Source organism: Ornithorhynchus anatinus, chromosome 9, assembly GCF_004115215.2.
Source record: "Ornithorhynchus anatinus isolate Pmale09 chromosome 9, mOrnAna1.pri.v4, whole genome shotgun sequence".
Taxonomy (NCBI): domain Eukaryota; kingdom Metazoa; phylum Chordata; class Mammalia; order Monotremata; family Ornithorhynchidae; genus Ornithorhynchus; species Ornithorhynchus anatinus.
In genome coordinates, this window is record NC_041736.1 from 17,589,147 (window position 1) to 17,612,254 (window position 23,108).

The 23,108-nt window shown below is 41.7% G+C and overlaps 1 protein-coding gene and 1 long non-coding RNA gene across 8 annotated transcripts in view; one reads left to right on the forward strand and one right to left on the reverse strand.

Moving 5' to 3' along the window:
• The window catches only part of LOC103171027, a 123,394-nt gene extending 112,820 nt beyond the window's left edge, over positions 1 to 10,574 (reverse strand). For 4 of the 5 annotated variants that reach the window (XR_486551.3, XR_003761937.2, XR_003761936.2 and 1 more), the window contains exons 1-3: positions 10,378 to 10,574; positions 7,848 to 7,929; positions 1,984 to 2,100 (exon numbers count right to left, since the gene is read on the reverse strand). This is a non-coding gene — a long non-coding RNA (uncharacterized LOC103171027). The remainder of the gene's footprint in view (positions 1 to 1,983; positions 2,101 to 7,847; positions 7,930 to 10,377) is intronic. The other variant, XR_003761939.2, reaches the window with a different exon arrangement.
• Positions 10,575 to 11,171: 597 nt separating this feature from the next.
• RAPGEF4 (Rap guanine nucleotide exchange factor 4) overlaps positions 11,172 to 23,108 on the forward strand; it is a 187,350-nt gene continuing 175,413 nt past the window's right edge. For all 3 annotated transcript variants that reach the window (XM_007671238.3, XM_007671239.3, XM_029072192.2), the window contains exon 1: positions 11,172 to 11,340. In XM_007671238.3, coding sequence (XP_007669428.1) covers positions 11,276 to 11,340 — 65 coding nt within the window. In that variant the 5' untranslated portion in view covers positions 11,172 to 11,275. The remainder of the gene's footprint in view (positions 11,341 to 23,108) is intronic.

A 23,108-nucleotide genomic window follows, 5' to 3' on the forward strand; every position in this document is an offset into this window, starting at 1 on the left:
TTTAGCCAGCCCCGGACCCTTCTCCACTGCAGCTTCTGAAGGTCACTTCCACTGTTTCCAGTTCTGGGCTTGTTCAAATAAATGTATCTGATATATTATAATATATATGTTATATTACATTACTCTGTTATATTTTACTCTCCCAACCACTTAGTACTGCTCTGCACACAGTAAATGCTCAATAAAGACGATTGACTGATTCTCCATTTCTGCTCCCAATTCCCTCCTGAAAGTCTGATGACCCTCCATGCTCAGTACACGCAGCCTAGATGAAGCCTAGACTACACTGGATTTGTGGAGATCCAAAAATAACTAGTATCTGGACAGAGAAATATAGGGAACTCCACTGGTTGTATATATATGGCCCCATAGTCAGGAAAGGGAGACTGGCAGGGTTCAAGTCAGTGTTTCTGATTTATAGTAGAATAACTGCACTGCACAGCCAGATCTACCACAGACATCACTTCTGCCTATAAAAATTTTATCATACTTCCTTCATATGATACTTAACATCAAATGAAGGTGAGGACCCCAAGAAATAAGTTATAGAAAACCAGTCAGTCCTTCAGCAGCAGCATGACTTAGTGGAAAAAGCACAGGCTTGGTAGTCAGAGGACAAGGGTTCTAATCCCTGCTCTGTCACTTGTCTGCTGTGTGACCTTGGGCAAGCCACTTAACTTCTCTGTGCTTCAATTACCTCACCTGTAAAATGGGGATTAAGAGTGTGAGCCCCACGTGGGACGATCTGATTACCTTGTATCTACCCCAGTGCTTAGAACAGTGTTTGGCAAACAGTAAGAGCTTAACAAATACCATCATTATTATTAAGCACTGAAAACAACAGGAAACCCAAATACCTGCTCAACTGTGAGCTAAAATGGGGAAATATAAAAGGAGAGAAGTTTTATAGGCACAGTGTAGCAAAGCCTCAGACAATGTGGCAAAACCCTGGAGGTAGCAGCAGAACACTGAACTATTGTGCTCACAATTAGATGACAAGAAAAGGGAAGGTGACTTATTGGGTATCTTAATTCTATTGAACACTCTGCATGTTTAGTATAATGCTCTGCACACAGTAGGTAGCCCCAAAATACTATTATTGTACGCTCCCAAGCTCTTAGTATGCAGCTACACCCCCAGCAGGTGTTCAATAAAGTGAGTGAATGAATACAGCAGCTGCTTTGGGAAGCAGTGTGGCCTAGTAGAAAGAGCATGGGCCTGGGTGTCAAAGGACGTGGGTTCTAATGCCAGCTCTGCTACTTGTCTGCAGTGTGTCTATGGGGAAGTCACTTAACTTCTCTGTGTCTCATCTGTAAAATGGGGCTCAAATCCTACTCCCTCCTACTTAGGCTGAGAGCTCCATAAGGGACAGGGACTGTGTCCAGCCAGATTATCTATCTTGTTCTACCCCAGCACTTAGTACATCTTGGCACATAGTAAAAGCTTAACTAAATAAATAAGAAAAAAAATACAGAAATAGATAGCATTCCAGCATAGAGGAAGGAAAAAAATGGCAAAGGGCACTGAAGCTATCAGATACAATGGTGCAGCAAGGGCTGCATGCATATGTGGTGAATAATGCATTAATCTAAGAAGTCACATCTGCACCCAAGGACAGAATCTGACCAGTGACTTTTTATTATCAGGTGTGAAGGGTGAGTAGCCCTCCACTCTTCCTTCCTTTCCTCCCTTCCTCTTAGATCTCAATGTCAGTTTGAGGGGAGAACACGTGTGAAGAGAGTTAGGGGTAAGACTAGATTAAAAGCAACTGCTGTATATGCCTGTAGGAGCAATTCTGTTGGACTTGCATGGTCAAAAGAATAAAGTTTAGGAAATTTGATGGTTACACATTCCTTTCCCAACCACTCCCAATTACTAGTTTTTATACTAGCATAGAATTTCTAAAAGTGTAGGTATTTGACAACAAGTAACACTGAGAAGAACTGCTTTATACCTGCTTGCAGGTTGGGGGGCAATTTTTACCTGAAGTTCACAGCAGATCTTCCCCTGGCAAGTTGCCAATTTATCTGTTACAGATGAGGGAACAGGGATTGGTCTCTGTTGAAGATTATGCTTCAAGAAGCAATTAAGTTCTCACCACTGGAAAGAAGAAAAGGATAATTAAAGGGTTTCTGCTTCACACCAGAGATGTCAATCTTTTCCTTAGGAAAAGGCCTCAGGATAGCCTAGAGTAAAAAGTAGCTGAGAAAAATGGAGTGCAAGAAGGCTGATCACAAAGCTGAATCAACTGAACACACAGCAAGTTTTTATTTGGAATATTTTGAGTCATTTTTGTATTTGCCTCTCTGGATGTTCTGAACACTTCCATTAAAGGGTCTATATTTATTTTGGGGCCAGGCTATTAAGAGTTCTCTTTTTGTGTTGCATGTTGCCAAATGAAATTCCACAATTCTCTATACTTACTTAAACAGCATATAGGTACTTCTTCATTCCTAGAAAGCTGTCCGCAGGTATTTAATGACAAAAAATATTCCAGAAGAATACTATCTGCCTTGTGCCAGGGCCAAGTTAATTTCCTCTGGCTTACTGCCAGGGCTAATACTCTCTTATCTTATACCCTTCCAGGTGCTTCATATAGTGCTCTGCACATAGTAAGTGCTCAATAAGTACAAATGATTGACCTCCTCTGTCACTGTTGACTGGGACAATTCTCCCTTTCACATACCCAGAGGAGGCTGGGGTCAGGCAGCACCCTAGAATTTTGAGCAGTGCTGGACCATTCACATTCAGTTCACTACAATGCTTTCTGAGCACTGTTGGTTCCCATCATGGGCTTCTTTTGTGGTGTCTAGCATTTCAGAGCAGTCACGGCCATAATGAGGACAGAGAAAAGTGTGGAAATTTTATTTGAAATATGAATGAATTCCCGTTATTTTGGTTGCAAAATTGCTTATAACAGTGTTGCCTAATGGATACAGCATGGGCCTAGGAGTCAGAAGGATCTGGATTCTAGTCCTGGATCCGCTACTTCTTGCTGCAAGACCTCAGGCAAGTCATTTTGTTTCTCTGTCCCTCAGTTACCTCACCTGTCAAATGGGGATTAAATTCTACTTCTCCGAACTTGGATTGTGAGCCCCATGCGGAAGAGGGACTGTCTCCAATCTATCTTGAATTTACCCCATCACTTACTACAGTGCTTGGCATATACTAGGCACTTAACAAGAACTATAAAAAGTACAGATCTGTAATTTATGTGCATTAATGACTGCCCTCTGGGTTGTAAGCTCCTTGTGGGCAGGGAATGTTGTATTGTACTCTCCTAAGTGCTTAGTACAGTGCTCTGCACACAGTAAGGACTTAATTTCATTGATTGACAGAAGAATGACAGCAGTGTTTTACAGAATCTGGCTAACATGATGATTTGAAAAGTCAGACAGACTAGGTGGAAAAAATACTTTAAGGACATGCCCAAGCAAAACTTAAAGCCATGTTGACATAGTAAAACTGCTGGGATTTAACAGATAGTCTAACCTGGAAAATAACAATTAGATTTGGAGCAACTCTTTGGTGAAGCAAAAGAGCCAGAAATACTGGGAAAGTAAGAAGCGGAGTCATGAAATGTCAGACTCTGACATACCTTGCCACAGACCAAACTGAAGGATGGTGTTTAGGTGTATGTACTCGGAAAGAAAATTTTGGTCACCTATCCATCTTTCAATTCCGGAGACTGAGCAGGCTGTACATTCCAAACGCTTAGTACAGTGCTCTGCACATAGTAAGCACTCAATAAATACTGGAGAAGCAGCGTGGTTCAGTGGAAAGAGCCCGGGCTTTGGAGTCAGAGGTCATGGGTTCGAATCCCGGCTCTGCCATTTGTCAGCTGTGTGACTGTGGGCAAGTCACTTAACTTCTCTGGGCCTCAGTTGCCTCATCTGTAAAATGGGGATGAAGACTGTGAGCCCCACGTGGGACAACCTGATTCCCCTGTGTCTACCCCAGCGCTTAGAACAGTGCTCTGCACATAGTAAGCACTTAACAAATACCAACATTACTGAATGAATGAATATGTGCTCAGGGACTGGAGAAACAGCATAGTTCAGTGGAAAGAACACAGAACTGGGAGTCAGGGGACATGGTGTCTAATCCTGGCTCTGCCTCTGGCTTCCTGTGTGTTCTTGGGCACATCACTTAAATTCTCTGTGCTTCAGTTTCCTCACTTGGAAGAGGAAGAAATACATCTGATCTGATTGTAGTGGACCTACCCTAACACTTCAGTAAGTACTTAAATATCATAATTAATAGTACTAATAAAAGAATGGGGAAGGAAAACTTGACAAGCATGGACTTTCATGTCTAGGTTCTATATGAGAACACAGATAAATTTCCCTATAAAGCATCCCCAGGCCTAATAAAAAGAAAATTTGTTAAAAGAAGTTATGCTAAAATGGCAACAACAGAACTGAAGCCAGGAAGTGGGTCTAGTGAAAGGTAAGATATGATGGACTAATTGGGTAATTTACCTTACATAATTGTTATACTAATTTGCTCTGTGAAAAAATCATATTTAACAAATACACCAAATGCAGACATTAACTAAAGGAGTGTTTAATAGACAAAGTACCTATCTAATGCATTTTTAGTTAAGATTTCTATAAAAGAATTATGTAAAACTTGTTTGAATCTCATTAACATCTTTGTAAGCAATCACCTGGACTTGCCTCTCATAGGCTGTGGAGGCAACAAGTTTGATCAGGAAGATTGGAATAAATCCTACAAGTTTTTAAGACTGATCTTCCTTTTTCTCTGAGGTCTTTATGGGAAATGTTGGCTACTGCCCCTTTAAGTTGGTCTTATCCTTTTTGAGCTGTGCCAGGGAAAGTTCAACAACCAGAGTACCTCTAGGTGTGGAGAGAGAGTAATGGCAGATCTCACACATCTGCCTACCCATATGGGCTCCCTTATCACAGGGGCAGCATCCTCCTCTAGGCCAGGAGGGTAACCAGTGGAGGTCCTCTGACCAAATCCCCTAACTACCACTTCAGCATGCCTGCACCAATGAAACACTTTTCTCACAACCCACCAGCAGCAAAATTTAATAACTGTGGCATTTGTTAAGGGCTTACTAGGTGTTAGCTGTACTTATTGAGAGTTTGTGCAGAGAGCACTGTACTAAGCACTTGGGAGAGTATGACATAACAGTATAACAGATACATTATCCAACCACAACAAGCTTAGTATAGAATCTGTGTGTCATGCACTGTTCTAAAATCTGGGGTAGATATAAGATAATCAAGTCAGTTTATAGTCTATCTTCTCCTATTTTTAATTTATTTTAGTGTGTCTGACCTGCTAGACTGCAAGATCCTTGAGAGCAGGGATCATGTCCTAATTTTATTGTACTTTCCCAAGAGTTCAGTGGAATGCTTGGAACATGGCAGACACTCAAATACTTCTCATTGATTACAGAGGAAAATAACAGACCTGTCAATGTATAAGGCATCAATCACAAGACCCACACAGCCCAGACATCATGAAAGCCAAGTCTGCCAAAGTCTGCAAATCTTAAGAACGCTGGAAAGGTTGTGGCACTCGCTAGTCCAAGCACTGTTTACCTGAAGCCATGAGGTACCCAAATACTGTCCCTCCAAATACTGCTTACCTGATTTTTTAGATTATGCTCTTATTGTTGAATTTTACTTGTTTTCACCACTGGCCTTCCCCTCTGAGATTGTGAACACCTTGTGGGTTTAACTTAATCTTCTTTATAATTATCCCCTCCGAGATTATGAACTCCTTGTGGGCTTAATTTAATTTTCTTTATAATTACCTCGGGGCTTATTAAAGTGTCTTGCATAGTCTAAGTCTACAACAAATGTTAGCAATAATAACATAAATAATTAAAGAATGCACTGGGTGACCTATACTCAAGGCAAGATTACACCTGAGGGCTAATATCTGCTGACTTCTTTCTTCTCTCACTGTATCCTTTTGATAAAGGTACCTGCCTAGGAAAATGGAGATCAGCAAAATCTCTTGGCGGAAATGAGAGTAGAGTATGTTTCAATAGGTGGCCAAAGTTCTGCTGCAATTTCCAGGGATGGGATAAGCATTCAAGTACAATTCCAATGGGCAAAAGAGACTCCAAGATGAATGATAAAGAAAATAAGTACATTCTTTTAATACTGATATTAATACTGATAAATTATACTGACAATTTGTGTGCAAGAAATGGAACCACTTACTTAAAAAACATGATTACTTAGTACAGATAGCCTTGTACAAAATATGCTGGGTGCTTGTTTGTAAACGAAAAAGAATTATCCAATAGTTAAAATGTTCTGGAAAACCTAAACTGTGATTTGTTTCCATGATAAAAGTACCAACACTTTTGTCATTGTAATCAATCAGAAGTATTTACTGAGTACCTATTGCATGCAGAGTAGTATGCTAAGTGTTTGGAAGAGTATAATAACATATAATATAGTGTAATATATATATAATATATTTCTATAGTATAATAGAGTATAATAGTAGAGTCAATAGAACTGATCCCTGCCTTAAAGAAGTTTACATTCTAGAGGGGAGCTCAAGTTTTTATTTTACTTATTGTCACTAGTAAAAGGTGTTTTACTAGCATTAAAATGCTAAAATACATAACCTAGTTTGAATATTCAATTATTTTCCCATTTAATGAAAATCTAACAACCCAAAACAGGAAGAATATTTAAAATCTACTTAAAAGTAACTGAGGCAAAGGAAAAAATAATTGAAAATGTTAGGACCTAAATAAGGGGGAAATAGTACATTTTCTTTTCATAGTCAAAGAAAATGCTCATGTCTCATACAATATTCTAACAAATTCTCTGCTTTTTTTCCAAATGGAAGTGTTTCTTTCCATCTTTAAAGATGAACAAACATCGCTCTCTTCCCTTCCCTTCTATCAGGCATCCAGATAGAACAGCTCTTATGTATTTCAGTATCTCAGGAAGAATCTTCCCTTCTTTGAGGAAATGGCACCACTAGTTAAGGACCAGGAAAGTTTACCTTTGAAGTTCTAAGGTAAAGTTTCCTAAACTTGGATTCAGAACTCCTGGGGGATTAGGTGGTGACCTGGACAGGTCACATATTAGTACTGTAGTTATTTGTTACTAATATTTGATGAGTGTCTATTTTCTATCTAGCCACAGATAATAGACAAAAACAAATGAATTGACGATAGCACTTGCCTACAAGTAGTTAGTCTTGGAAATCGGGGGTGAAGGGAAAAAAAAGGGAGACATAGAAAAAAATTAACATTTAAAAACCTAACAAGCTTTGTACCTCCTTATGCCCTCCACCAGTACATAAAAGCCAAGTCCCCTCTGTTCTGCACAACTACAAAAATCTCTCTTCTCTGTTAGTAGAAAGGGCTTGGATAATCCAAAGGATGGCAGCGCTCCTAGGAAGGGAGCCCAAGGCCACACTCAATCTTATTACTTATTGGGCACTTACTGTGTGCAGAGCACTGTACTGACTGCTTACCAACAGACTTGTTAAACATATTCACTGCTCATCAGGAGATTATTGTCTAGCAGGGAAAGATACTGCAATAAACTACAGGAGTGTATTTAAGTGCTGTGCTCCTGAGGGTGGGATGACTATCAAGTTCTTAAAGACTAGGATACTGTCTGGCAATAAAACAGAAGTTATATACTAGGGATGCAGTCTAAGAAAAGGATATATAGTGAATTTTCATAGGTTGTTTCCAGGATCCAGTGAAAGGTAAAAGGCTAGATAAAACAAAGTGAGCTTATTCATATTGTAGGGGTCTAAAGATGGGATTTTAAGAGATTGCAAAGCCATCTACTAAATGTTTTATCCTTTTTTCAGGTTTTATAATGCCTGACCTGTTAGAAGAGAGTCTTGCTTAGTCTTGGGATGACTTCTTCGTTTCTTCAAGTTTAAGGCAATTACCTGCAAGTTGTAGTTCTGGAAGTGAAAATATGTATAGTTTTAAGTACTTAATGGGGACATATATATTCTTAAATTTCAAAGATGTACTGTGCCCAAGTCTTTAAAGATAAATTGAAGAGGAAGGATGAAACAATTATGTAGATAATTAAGACAATCCTGCTGGGGATTCCAGGCAAAAGCATAGCTGAAAGAAACTAGTGAAATAATCTAAGACAGTTTCATCAATAGTATTGAGTACTTAATATGTGTACAGCACTGTACTAAATGCTTGGGAGAGTACAAAAGAGTTGGTAGACACTTTCCTTGCCCACAAAGAGCTTATAGTCAAAGTTTTGTATAACACTCCACTAAGCACTTGGGGAACTACATAAATACAAGGAAGTCACTAGCAAATATTCTGAGGAAAATCATGAGTCTTTTTTTTTGTTTTAAATCAGCTCATCCTACACTTGACCAGGGTTTTGGAGAGTCATCAAGTTGTACTTCTTGCTCTCACCTTAACTCCCTGGGAATCCAGTAATTGATTGTCCAAGACAACCCCAATGGAAGAATCAAAAGTTTTACACAACAAAAAACATCTCTCCTGAACCTAAACTCCCAAAGAGGTATTTCTGGTGTATCAGTTTAAAACTACATGAGAACAGTGGTTAATGAGAAGCCAGAGTTTGCTAAATTGTTCAGCCACCTTGGGAGGTAATTTAATTGTTTTTAGTAGAAATAGCATTTATTAAGTGCTCATTGTGTATAGAACCCTGTACTAATTGCTGGGAAATAGTATACAAGTGGGAATTAGACTTGGTCCCTGTCCCTCCAGGGCTTTAGGACCATTACTGCCTAATCATTTACTGGCTGGTACTGTGGTGGACCCCAAAGTGTTACCGCCACCCACAAACACCTAAAGGTTGAATTCTATTAATTCTCTCATGGTCTTATAGAATACAATCTACATGGGTTCATCAATTGTGTGCACCTGTACCAACAAAAGTTTATGATTGTGTCTCTCCAGTGCAAAGGGCAAATCTATAGGAAGAATGTTGTTTTCCCTTATGGAAAGCAATGGCAAATGCAACTCAGAAGCTTAGAACTTTTCCCTTTAGGAGTCCTTTCAATCACTTGTATTTATTTAGTGCTTACTATCTTCAGAGCACTGTACTAAGTACTTGGGAAAATGTGATTTAACAGAGTTGGTAGACAGGTTGCCTGCACACAATGAGTTTACTTTCCAGATGGAATTTCAGGATCTCTCATCCAGCTGGGGTCTGAATCTTTTCCTGTTTTATTCCAGAGAAGCAGCATGGCCTAGTGGCTACAACACAGGTCTGAGAGTTAAAAGGACACAGGTTCTAATCTCTGCTCTGCCGTGACCTGGGCCAAGTCACCTACACGTGCCTTGGGTACCACATATGTAAAATGAGAATTAATATTGGGAGTCCATGGGGTGCGTGGACTGTGTCCAACCTTTTAACTTGTAACTACCCCAGTGCTTAGTACAGTGCCTGGCACATAGCAAGCACTTAACAAATACCCCTAAAAAAAGAAGGAAAATTATACAGCATATCAGCTCCTCATGGTGGAAAGAGCATGGGCTGGGGAGTCAGAGGTCATGGGTTCAAATCCAGACTCCGCCACTTGTTAGCTGGGTGACTTTGGGCAAATCATTTAACTTCTCTGTGCCTTGGTTACCTCATCTGTAAAATGGGGATTAATACTGTGAACCCCACGTGGGACAACCTGATCTCCTTGTATCCTCCCCCGTGCTTAGAACAGTGCTTTGCACATAGTAAGCGCATAACAAATGCCATCATTATTATTACCTCAGCCAGACCTGCTCCGGGTGTGGCTTAGTGGACAAAGCCCAGGTTTAGGAGTCAGAGGTCGTGGGTTCTAATCCCGACTCCGCCACTTGTCAGCTGTGTGACCTTGGGCACATCACAACTTCTCGGTGCCTCAGTTCCCTCATCTGTAAAATGGGGGTGAAGACTGTGAGCCCCACGTGGGACAACCTGTTTACCCTGTATCTACCCCAGCACTTAGAACAGTGTTCGGCACATAGTAAGCGCTTAACAAATACCAAAATTATTATTATTATTACAGCCTTGGGCACCTGCAGTGCCTCATATTTGTTCTCCTAGGCACCAAATTTGGTGGGAGGGAAACCTGGCTGAACCTGGGAAAAAGAAGTTTTTCCAGTCCTGTTTTAGTGTGAGGAGTCACTTTTCCCTCCTCGGGTCTCGCCCCCCGCACGTCTCCTGGAAAGGTGAGGAGGCAAAGCAAGCCCGGAGCGCCGCAGAAAAGAATTGATCTGTTTCTAAGGAAACATAGAGGCAGCAGCCATTTTAGGGGCGGCTGCTATATGAAAAATATGTGAAGACCCCCCAAAGCCTTCTCGGCCCCAAAATGACTCCAAAAAGTGTCATCTGACAAAGGGGAAAAGGTTCCCCACCCCGGGCCCACGTCAGTCACCTGGAGAACAGCGGCCACCGAGCCGGGACCAGGACCAGGACCGGGACCAGGATCGGGATCGGGAGCAGGAACAGGAGCAGGAGCAGGAGCAGGAGCAGGCCGCCACCATTCCGCCCCAGCTCGGCCCGCCGGACTGAGTAGGAGGCTTGGGCTCTTCCGGCTCCTCCTCCTCTCCTTCCCATTCCTCGCCTACCCACCTTTGCTCTCCCCTTCCATCTCTCCCTTCCTCATCTCAGCACTCCCTTTCCCCCTTTCCCTCGTCTCCCCATCTCTCCCTTTCCCTCCCCTTGTCTCACCTCTCCATTTCTCCCTTTCCCTCGTCTCCCCATCTCTCCATCCCCTCGTCTCATCTCTCCATTTCTCCATTCCCTCGTCTCCTCCTCTCTCCCTTTCCCTCGTCTCATCTCTCTATCTCTCCCTTTCCCTTGTCACCATCTCTCCATCTCCCTCATCTCTCCATCTCTCCCTTTCCCTCATCTCCTCATCTCTCCATCTCTCCCTTTCCCTGATCTCTCCATTTCTCCCTTTCCCTCCCCTCATCTCTCCATCCCTTCCTTTCCCTCGTCTCCATCTCTCCCTTTCCTTCGTCTCATCTCCCTATCTCCCTTTCCCTCGTCTCATCTCTCCATCCCTTCCTTTCCCTCCTCTCCCCATCTCTCCCCTTGCCTCGTCTCATCTCTCCATCTCTCCCTTTCCCTCCTCTTCTTATCCCTCCTTTCCTCGCCCCTCCCCTCCCCATCCCTCCTTTCCTCATCCCTCCCCATCCTCTCCCATTCCCTGCCCTTGCCCATCCCCTTGGCGGGCCCCTCCCCGCGCAGGCCGCAGGAGCGGGGCCGGGACCGGTCGCCGCAGTAAGGGCAGCGGTCTGGCTCCGCGGCGGCCGCCCTGACAGCCCAACATGGTCGCTGCTCACGCTTCCCATTCTTCCTCCTCCTCGGAGTGGATCGCCTGCCTGGATAAAAGGTATCTTTCCCACACCCCCAAAAGAGGGGGGTACAGGGCCAGGGGGGAAGCGGTTTGGGGGCCGAGGGGCTGGTGGTGGGCCGACCCTGCAGCTCTTCCCTCCAGGTCCCCTCTGGCTCCTTGGACCAGACAGCACGTGGACGAGGGAAATCATTGGGGGGATTTGGGGTTTTTTTCCTCACCCCCCCCCCCAGTTGCAGTTAAACATTTTTAGTTAAACCGTTGGAGACAGCTGGAAGACCCTTGCCGTGCTGGGAAAGCTTACTGGGGGCAGGTAATGTGTCCTCTACTTCTGCTGTGGCATGTACTTCTGCTGTGGCATGCTCTCCCAAGCACCTAGTATAGTGCTCTCCCAATCGCCTAGTACAGTGCCTTCCCATCTAGTGAGCACTCGGTCAGTGCCACGGAGGGAGTGTCTGCAAAACCCAGGGGAAGGGGCCGCGGTGTCTTGGTGTGGCCCTCCCTGCCTGGCTCTGGCCTTGACCGTCTCCTGCATCCTCTGGAGAAGACCCACAGTTCACCTAAAATAAAAATAAAATGAAAAATCCCATCGCAACTTCCAAGTCGAGCCTTAGAAAGAGCGTGTTGGGTTCACCGTGGATTGCCGTGATTGCTCCCAACCCCTGACAGGATAATGTTCTGTTTGACCGGATTGTAGCTTTGGCAGTAAACATTACCCAGTGGGCTAGCAATTATAGTTCATTACTCTGATTAAAACGGGCTGCATCTGAACTTTAGAAACGGAGCGAGGGATCTCGCCAAAGAAACCGTTTCTGGATTTCACAGAGTACTGAGGGGATCGAGGCAAAATATTTCACGTCATCCTCCTATCGGCCTGACATCTCTATTTATAGTAGTGTGAAGTATCAGGCACTCTGCCATGTTGATTTTATAACTAATCCAGCAGTCACAACTAAATCATTAAAACTTGACATTGAAATTGTTTTAAATGCTTTATTTTCCTCCCTTGAGAAGAATCGAGCCATTCTGATAAGCTGACCATTTAAAAAGTTAAACAGCCGAGCCGTCGTACTGATTTTATTGAGCTGAACTGGCCAGAATTCTGGCAGGCCACACCATATTTGTGTTTAAACTGATGATATAATATTAGAAAAGTTGCATGTAATCCTAAAAAAACCCTGAAGTGCTAATTAATTCATCCAAAATTATGTACTGGAACTAAGAGGATTTTAAAATGAATAGACTACTAGTGTGGTAAGTAATCTAAATTTAATAGTTTAGGGAAGATAAATTAAAAGATGAAACTGCAAATCAGCCTCTTGTCCTTGGTGAATGCATCTAAACAAAATCCAGCTATTACTCCTTTCTAGGGAGGTGATTTTATAGGTTGTAGAGCTTACATTTTGTGGGCATATGTGGTTCACCACCTCCTGGCACCTGAGAATCTTTTTTGTTTCTCATAGTAATTTGGTAGGAGCCATTTGGCCACTGTAAAAATCCATGGAAAATCACTTAGAGATATGAAAACTTCTTGTGTTTTCAATCATTTTTGAACCTGAATTTTTCCTTGTCTTTTAGTGCTACTAATTTTCTGTTTGAAAAGTATCTTATCTACACTTAAGTTTTGATTTCAGGGATGTGGAACTATTAGTCTAATGTGGCCATTCACAATAAATTATTTACCCTTTTAAAAAAAACTAAGTAGTTTAATGGTTTGAGTAAGTTCAAAACCTACTGAACAGCTTTACTGTAATTTTTTCACTTAGAAATCCTTCACACAGTCTTATCTGAATGTACCATGGTTGGTAGGACAAGAGATGACTTCCATGGATGAGCGGGAAATGTGTCTGCTAATTCTGTTGAATTGTGCTCTCCCAAGCGCTTGGCACAGAGCTCTTCATATAGTAAGCTCTCAATAAATGCCATTGATTGATTGATTGATTAAAGAATCCAACTGCATCTAAGGAACAGTTGACAATCCTCTTCTTTTGGCTATTTGTATTAGACACAAAACCTGCAGTGCTTCACTTGACTGACATGTTTGAATGTCAGAACAGATCACAGGCTGAACCATACAACTTAGCTCTCCTGGTGTGTCAAGAATGTTGTGATCTTTGAGGCAGCTGATGAATTCTTTAAATATTAATGTTTCACTTTAAAGGATGTGCTAAACTCAGTTACATCTTTTGTTTTTGTCCAGAGAGACTTCAGTTTCTCCCACTGTTTTGGTTCAAGAATAATGATAGATTTTAAGATTTTGCTTATATGCAGCGTGCATTTCTTTGCTCTCTGGTGTCTCCTCAAATCTACTGTTCTCTGTGCTCCCTTGCCTCTCCATTGCTTACCTTCTCATTCTCAACATTTTTCTTTTATATTTAAAGACAATTTTGAAAATGGGTTTTTTAAGCCTCTTGCCAAACTTTTACAGCAAACCAATAGTTTAATATTTTTTTTAGCACAGAGCACCGTACCAAGCACTTAGGAAAGTACACAGAGACAAGTCACACATTTTGTGACCTCAAGATTACAATAATAGTGGAGACAGGCAGATAAATATTTACAAATTGTGGGTGCAGGAGGAAGAGCAAGGATATATTAGGTTGTATTGCAAATTATTCGGAATGAAATAGATTGACTAAATAATTGAATTTAAAATAATTTTTTTTATTTAAACAAATAGAAACCACAACCCTGACTCCAAAGCCCGTGCTCTTTCCACTAAGCCTCGCTGCTTCTTTTCACTCTGACGATGCCCAGATATTGATACGTTTCCTATCTGAGGCTCTGTTCCCTTTTTTCCTGGCGTGGGGAGGTTGAATAAAAATTTTGCCAAAAAGTTTTGGAAGGGCCAAGAAAACCAGAACTAGACAGGACATCAATAGATGATCTGTTCCAGCCTCCTCCCTCTAGGGAGGAAAATAACTGAATCTATATATTTGGATTGATGGCTTTATTATTATTATTATTTTTTCAAGCTTTCCAGAGATGGAGAAACCAAGGTTGTCTCACTCAAATCTTTTATACTTGGTTGGCTCTGGTCAGTGTCTTTTAGACCACAGTTTGAAAAAGTAATTCTTCAGATTTGATTGATTTTTGAATAGCAAAATTTGTCTCCTCAAATCTTTGACCTTTCAGATTATTATCTTGTACCTAACTATTATCTTGAGAAATCAAGCTTGCCATGGACTTGCATGTTTTCATTTTGGGGAAAGGTTGCCTGTAAGTTAATTGAGAAATGTTTTAGAACTTTGCCTTTTAACTGTAAAGGAGTATTTATGTTCTTTGCATTTGCTTTTAAACCTGGAGTTTACTGTTATATCACCTTAGAGTTGTAGCCTCTCGGTTCCCAGACAACTTGCAGGTTTCCTGATAAAGTGCATCTTCTGATAGGAATGCATCATCCAGTCTGTTCTTTCTGGGCAACATTCTCTTAAAATCTATAGGATATGTGATGAAAGGTGATGTAGTACCAGAGCACATTTAGGATAGAGACAATCTTATATTTTGAGGTTTTACATGCTGTCTATGAAGGCTCTGATATTTTCTATCAACATTAATTTGAGCATCACTTGTGTCCTAATTGACTCCATCTTATCCTTACTGGTTACCCCTTGTTCCGTAATATCAAGTAGTGTCCTTCGTAGGATGGGAACTCAGTAAATACTTTGATGATTAGATATAAAGATAAGTGATGTAGAACTTCACTTCCTCCTTTCTTTGATCCCAGGCCTTAGAATTGGAATAGCAGTTTTAATGTTGATGAGGGGCAAGTCACTTAACTTCTCTGGGCCTCCGTTTCCTCATCTGTAAAATTGGGACTAAATACCTGTTCTTCCTCAGAGTGAGAGCCCCATGTGTGACAGTGACTTTATCTGAACTGATTATCTTTTATCTACCTGTACATTTAGTGCAGGGCTTGGCGTGTAGTAAGTGCTGAGCAAATGCTGTTATTATTATTTTAGTTATTATTTAGATGTGCAGGTCATTGCATAAAGATTTCTCAGGACCTAAATAAGGGTTGTATTTATTTTTAAATCAAGCTTTAAATCAATTTTTCAAAATTCTCAAGTGTGTTGAGTTCTAGCCCTTTGTAATTATTGCTTATCTGTTTCATAGTATTTTCTTATCATTCTCTCAATTGAATTTTGCATTATCTCAATTGCCTCTACTGCTCTCAGTTGTGTTACTGTGCGTTGATTTAATGACTTGAGGGCGTTCTTTGAATTCAGCAGATTTGGGTGACTAATGTATGCCTCTTGAAAGGAACTTCATTTCTTTGATGGTGCAAAATATTTATTATTTAGACCCCAGTATGCTACTTGTAGCCAAAATGATCTGCTGATAATAGGAGTGATAAAATTAACTTGAGACTCATGGATCATAATAATGAGAGTTTTGATAACAGGGTTGAATTTTTCCTGTTGAATCAAATGGTTCTGTTTTGCAGGTTTCTCTCTTATCCAAGCTTCCAGTTAACATTCTGTTAATACCTGTCACATGGCAGAAGTTCCAAAAATGGTGATATTATCCCTAGCTCTACTCTGTTCACAGAGTGTGGTGTTAGTTCTTGCAGGATATAACAGCACAGATGTAAATGAATTCATGAGTCTATTTCAGAGTAACTGGACCCCTACTTTAATTCTAAAGAGAAGAATGGAAGCCCTCCATCTTTTCACTGAGGTTGTGTGAGAGAAAATAGTGGAAATCCGACCCAGTTTTAAATGAAAAACAAGAGGATCAGGCTATAGGCTTCAAAAGTACATCTCTCAATGATTTTATTCCTAAGGGTGGGAAAATAAGGACTGTCTCAAAGAAATAAATATATACATAAACTAGAGGTACAAATCACTATAATCAGTTCCTTCATGCATGCTTTTGGTCCTGATGTCATCAATTAGTGGTATTTATTGAGCTCTTGTGTGCGGAATGCTGAGCCAAGGGCTTGAGTAGACTACAACAACAGAGTTAGTAGACATGTTCCCTATCCATAAGGATCTTACAGAAGAGGAGTCAGACATTGTATTATGGCTATGTACGTAAGTGCTGTGAGGCTGACGGTGAGTATCAGGTGCTTAAAGGGAACGGATCCAAGGGCATATGTGACTTCCTTGGTCAGGATGCCATTTATTGAGCATTTATAAGGAAATGTTAAGCACATTGAGCACTTTCTGTGTGCCTTACTGTGTGCAGAGTACTAAGCTAACCCCAGGGATAGATCCAAGGTAATCAGAAGAGGAAAAACACTGGGCTAGTATTAGTTAGGCTTGGCATTAATTTGACTACTTAATAATACTTGCGGTATCCGTTCAGTACTTACTAGTTTCCAGGCTCTGTACTACGAACTGGGGTAGTTGCAGGATAATCAGGTCAAGGACAGACCCAGCCCTGCGTGAGGCTCCCAGTCTTCCTCTCAGGGAGGAAGAGCAGGTATTTCTCAGAATAGAGGCTCATCTGTTCTGAGAGTCCACCATTTTGCTCTGCGCAGGATAATGTGTTAAATGGAGAAGAATATCTTTAACTGCTCTTGGGTTCTGACCATTCCAACCAATATTTCAGGTTCTGCTTCTGCATCTGCTTTGAGTGGGAATGGACAACATGCCTGGATCTCTTGGATCTCTTGGGAGCTAAGCGTGGCTCAGTGGAAAGAGCACGGGCTTTGGAGTCAGGGCTCATGAGTTCGAATCCCAGCTCTGCCACTTGTCGGCTGTGTGACTGTGGGCAAGTCACTTAACTTCTCTGTGCCTCAGTTCCCTCATCTGTAAAATGGGGATGAAAACTGTGAGCCCCACGTGGGACAACCTGATTCCCCTATGTCTACCCCAGCGCTTAGAACAGTGCTCGGCACATAGTAAGCGCTTAACAAATACCAAAAAAAAAAAATCTCTTGCCCATTTGTATTTGGGGATTCCTCCATTGTCAGCTAGGTGGGTGCAGGTCCAAAGTGTCTATAATCATTGACACCGCTGCTCCCTCTAGACTGGAAGCTCGTTGTGGGCAGGGAAAATGTCTTTTATACTGTACACTCCAAGAGCTTAGTACAATGCTCTGCACACAGTAAGGCACACAAGTAAGTGCTCAGTAAATACCAGCGATAATGATGATGCACAGAAAGGGCCTCTATTTGCAAACCATTGACCTTACTCCTTTAGATCTCATAGAAATAATATGAGAGTGATTTTTAGGAACTGAGTTCCTGTCTGTCTTGAGCAGATGCTTAAGCTCCATCTGCAACCCAAAAATAAGCGGGCAAGCATTGCGTAGGTAGCAGTTTTACATTGGAGGACTTGCTTTGAAGGAAACGGAAGCGGGTACCAAGAACCAAAAATGATATGGGATGAAAGTAATTAGGAGGAAAAGAGAACCTGAACAGTTCCTGTATGAAATTTTGGAGTTAAACAATCCTGAAGGATGCTTGGGCCTGACAACATTTCAGAGAGTGGGAGAGAAATCCACAAATGAGTTGGGGAAATGAATCAAACAGTTCTGAGATGAGGGTGGGGAATAGAGGCAGGAAGAAAAGACAAAAAAGTAACGAATAGTTGTGAGTAGAAGATGTCAAAATCACTAGTATTTATTGAGAGCTTACTGGACAGACCATTGTACCAAGCATTTGGAACAATACAAAAGAATTGAGAATATATTCTTCATATAGACTATATTTGTAATTATAGTCTAGAAGGGAGCTTACAGTCTAGAGTCTACAGTCTATTTTCCTCTATCTTCATTGTTTGATGGACCTTATTATGTGAGAATTCTCCATTCTCATAACTGCCCGTAACGAGTTTACAGTCAAGAGGGGGAGAGGTGAGACATGAGACACCACCAGGTCAGAAAAGGTGTAAGGCAAATAACTGAGAAAGCAATGACCGAACAGGTGCAGTATTTCCTTGAAATACTATATCACAGAAGAAGAATGCAAAAGGAGCCAACAGTGATGTGTTGTTGAAACATACTGGAACGTGCAGATTCAATTGAATCTGGGTAGGGAAAATTCCTGTTATGGGTTACTTGGTAGGATCTGTATAATGAAAACTTGTCCATCAAATTGGCAGAAGGGCTTAGTAGTTAAGAAACCTGGAAGTCTATGGAAGACACCAGGGTATGAAACACAGTACTGGAGAAAACATGATTTGTGACAATGGAGAATTCTCACATAAGGTCCATCAAACAATGAAGATAGAGGAAAATAGACTGTAGACTCTAGACTGTAAGATCCTCTCTAGACTGTAAGCTCCCTGTGGGTAGGGAACTTGTCAACCAACTCCATTGTGTTGTAATCAATCATATTTTTTGAGTACTTATTGTGTGCTCTCCCAGGGGCTTAGAACAGTGCTCTGCACACAATAAGTGCTCAGTAAATACCATTAATTGGTTGAGTCAATCTATCAATTCAATCAGGTAGTAAAGTAGTGTGACCTAGTTGAAAGAGTGTGGACTTGGGAGTCACAGGACCTGGATTCTAATCCTGGCTCTGCCACTTGTCTGCTGTGTGACTTTGGATAATCACTTAACATCTCTAGACTTCACCTCATCTGTAAAATGGGGATTAAGACTGTGAGCCCAGGTGGAACATGTCCTGTGTCCAACCTGATTACCTTGTGTCTACCCCGTGCTTAGTACAGTGCCTGGCACATAGTGCTTGCACTATTAAAAAAACACAACCAAATACCATTAAAAAAATGGAAGAAGGCAAGGGAGGAATGGATGCAAGAGAATGGGAAAAGCAAGGTAGATGAGGTGTAGAGGGCAGAGGGCACAAGTGGAATGGAAAATATGCAGAAAATCAATTTATGTGTAACAGATGGGAGGAGAGATGAGGAATTGACAGCAAGTTGATAAGTAGTGACAATGGGGGAGCAAACTATCACAGCTGAGGCATGCAGACTGTGGTGAAACTTATAAATGGTATATAAATAGAGCTAAAGTTGGCAAGTGCCTAGCAAATAAATAACATATGTCAAATCTGTTACCGTGTCACCGGAAACATCTTGGAGCAACTTGGTTGTCTTTGAAAAGAAATCCTTGGTTTGTCTTTTCCCTGTTGTTAGAAACCTTGGTTTTCTGGGTCAGTTCATCAGGAGAGTGGCTAAAACCACAGTTTATCGTGCAACAGATGTTTAAAAACCAAAGGGTGTAAAAGTCAAATGCTCCCCAAGTGCCTGACAACATGGTGTGCAACTCCTATTACTGTAAACTGAAAGACTAATTCTTTTAATGGCCATCTAAAAACACTTTTATCTTTTTAATCGTTTTTACTGCTTTTTTTTCCCTCAAGGGCTGCAAGGGTTATACCGTGAAGTTGAATAAAACATCACTATCTAGGAATTGTAAGAGACAGCTAGCTCACTGGTATAACTGAAAGCAAAACTCTGGGAGAATGGAAATTGCAAGGAGCTTTGCAACAATAGCTCAGCAGCTCTTCCCTGTGAGGGAACCCAGGCTACAGGTTTATATTTGCTGTAGTGAGTGGATGACTTTTTATAATAATAAAAATGTGGTATTTGTTAAGTGCTTACTATGTACCAGGCACTGTACTAAGCGCTGGGGTGGATACAAGCAAATCGGGTGGAGCTCACAGCCTCAATCCCCATTTTCCAGATGAAGTAACTGAGGCCCAGAGAAGTGAAGTGACTTAACCAAGGTCACCCAGCAGACAAGTGGCAGAGCCAGGATTAGAACCCATGATCTTCTGACTCTCAGGCCCATGCTTTAAGGGAGGAGGACCTATGATGGGGAAACTGAGATAGCCCATTGGTCCAGGGAGGAGCTCCAGAGCCCTCAGTTGCCTTAAAAGAGCTCTACAGAGAACAATCCTCAGGCTTCTGCATTTAGGGTTGGTTGGCCTTCGAGTGTGCACATTAACGAGCACACCGACATAGGTACTTTAAGACGGGATCCTGCTTATTGGGATCGGTGAGTTCCCCTTGGACATTGAGCCCAGTGTAGTTGCCCTGAACCAGCCTATGGTGAGGGTGCCCCTGAATGCAGAAGATACTTTCAAAAATCAGGATATTTAATGCAAATAACAAGAATCTCATCTCATTAACAACATTTTCATATGAGGTGATGTCTTGACATGACCTGATCAGAATGCAGATTTGACAATTATTTTGTGCCGAGTTAGTAAGAATACAAATAAAGCTCTTCAACTAGCACTGGGGACATTTAGATATTTTTAACCCATGTTGGAGCTAATTTGTTTTTTGCTTTATGAGGGCCATGCGGTCGCCTCTTCAAAGGCAGATGGCCTAGCCTTGGGATGCCTTCTGCCCGTGGATTGGTCTGACTGCTAGCCAAAGGGTCATGCTGCGCCTATTCTAACCCTGTCTGTTATGACCATCGAAATCCTGCAGCATAGTACATATGTTGCATAAGCTATTACTGGACTGTGCCCGACCTGACAAGCTGAGTACAGTACTTGCCACATAGTAAGTGCTTGACAAATACAGTAATAATAATATACATAGCTCCTTTTCCCTCTTATCTGTAATTCCTTTAGTGTCTGTCTCCTCCACTAAATCGTAAACTCTTTGGGGGCAGCGATCATGTAGCGTGGCTCAGTGGAAAGAGCCTGGGCTTGGGAGTCAGAGGTCATGGATTCGAAGCCCAGCTCTGCCACTTGTCAGCTGTGCGACTGTGGGCAAGTCACTTCACTTCTCTGGGCCGCAGTTACCTCATCTGTAAAATGGGGATTAACTGTGAGCCTCACGTTGGACAAGCTGATTACCCTGTATCTACCCCACCGCTTAGAACAGTGCTCTGCACATAGTAAGCGCTTAACATACCAACATTGTTATTATTATTACTAAATGTTTTGTACTCTCCCAAGCACTTAGTACAGTGATCTGAACACTGTAGGTCTTAATAAATACTGTTAAGTGATAAGAGGACAGTGGTTGGCACATAATAAGCACTTATATCGGCATAGTAAGCACCAATATCATAAAAAAGCAAAAAGAAAAAAGAAGAAATTGGCCTGTATATAGTCCTTGGAAAAGCAACATTTAAAGTATAGTTTGGATTATAATGCAAACTTCTGCTTTGTATACTGAGAATTATCCCTATCTAATGGGAATAGATATCTTGAAATAGTTGGGATGGCCACAGAATTCCATCCGGCCACCTGAAAAACCCATTCAAGGTCCTGCTTTGGCCGGAATGGAGGGCTTTTACCTGGGTGTCAATGGCAGTGCCTTTACCTCTGGTGACTGTAGGGAGAAGAAGCCTCTTGAATTCCTTCCCCGAAGCTTTTTTAGCAATCTGGGTGATCTTGCTTTGCCCTTCACAGCAGAGAAAACCCTTGTAACAAAGTGTGTGAATGCTGCATTGGTTGTGCAGCCAGGCAAATGTTTGTTATTGGTGTTAAACTGTTAGCCCCGTTCATTGATTCAGTTGAAAAAGCAGAGCTCTGTGAATCAAGATACCAGGGTTCTAGTCTCACATCTGCCCGCTGGGCCTATGCTATCAAATGGTGAAGGTGTCTGACCGAAGAAACCACCTAGAGCTTTCCGTGAATAAGCAGGCCCAGTGGGAATCCTCAAAAATAGCTGGCAGACGTGGGCAGCTATGATAGCACCTACTACCAAGGTGATGGGTGAGAGCGAAAACTGTCTGGAAACTTTTAGCTGGGAGCCAGAACTACAGTGTGTGTGTCTGGGAGCCACACTTTATCCTCAGAGCTGCAAATGGCTCTGAATAAGGCTTTGAAGATGGGGAGAGTAATTGTCTATAGGATATGAAGAGGAAGGGCGTTCCAGGCCAGAGACAGGATGTGGATGAGAGGTCAGTGGCAGACAGACAAGTTCCAGGTACACTGAGTAGGCTGGCATTAGAGGAGCGAAATGTGCAGGCTGGGCTGTAGTAGAAGAGTAGTGAGGTGAGGCAGGAGGGGGCAATGGGATCGACTGCTTTAGAGTCTTAAGCCTGTTTAGTGCTACATTTCACCCCTGCGCATTGAAGCTGGGTTTAAATGCCAGGTAACTAGGCTGTTGACTGGAAGAGGTAAAGGACAGGACAGCTGTCTTTTTGACATACTTTATTTTGGGGATTAGAGAAAATCATCCGAGGCTAAAATAATAGACTGTGACAAGTTCAATTTTAATGAAAATGGAAAATATAAACAGTGTTTGTACAGCACTTCTCCAGATTCCTGCTGCTCACTACACAAGCACCATCATTCTGACACAAGTAAGTTCAAGGGGTGCTTTGTAGCCTGGGTAAAAGTTTTAGAGTCTGACAACTTTTAGACCAAATGGGTATCAGCTCTTAAATTACTAGGTAGACCTTCATCAGTAGAAAATAGAAATATTTCCAATTAATAATGACAATTCATTTATGTTTTGTTAAATTTGTAATCTTCAAAATATTTAATATGGATGGGAATTCATTCTTTTTGAACCAGCTTATACTGTGAGGTGAGAGAACTTGTTACCCAATATTGTTTTGTAACCAGCATATACTCTCAGATCCTTCTTAAGTATATTATAGTATATTAAGAATTTTGTAAAGGATTTTAAAAATACAATTAGATTAGCTATTGGCTTGAACAAAGGCATATCTAAATACTCTGATAGAAAGTGCTTAGTGATAATAATGATGATGGTATTTGTTAAGCACTTTACTATGTGCAAAGCACTGTTTAAGCGCTGGGGTAGAAACAGGGTAATCAGGCCTTCCCACGTGGGGCTCACAGCCTTAATCCCCATTTTACCGATGAGGTACCTGAAGCACAGAGAAGTTAAGTGGCTTGCCCAAGGTCACACAGAAGACAATTGGCAGAGCAGGGATTAGAACCCACGTCCTTTGAC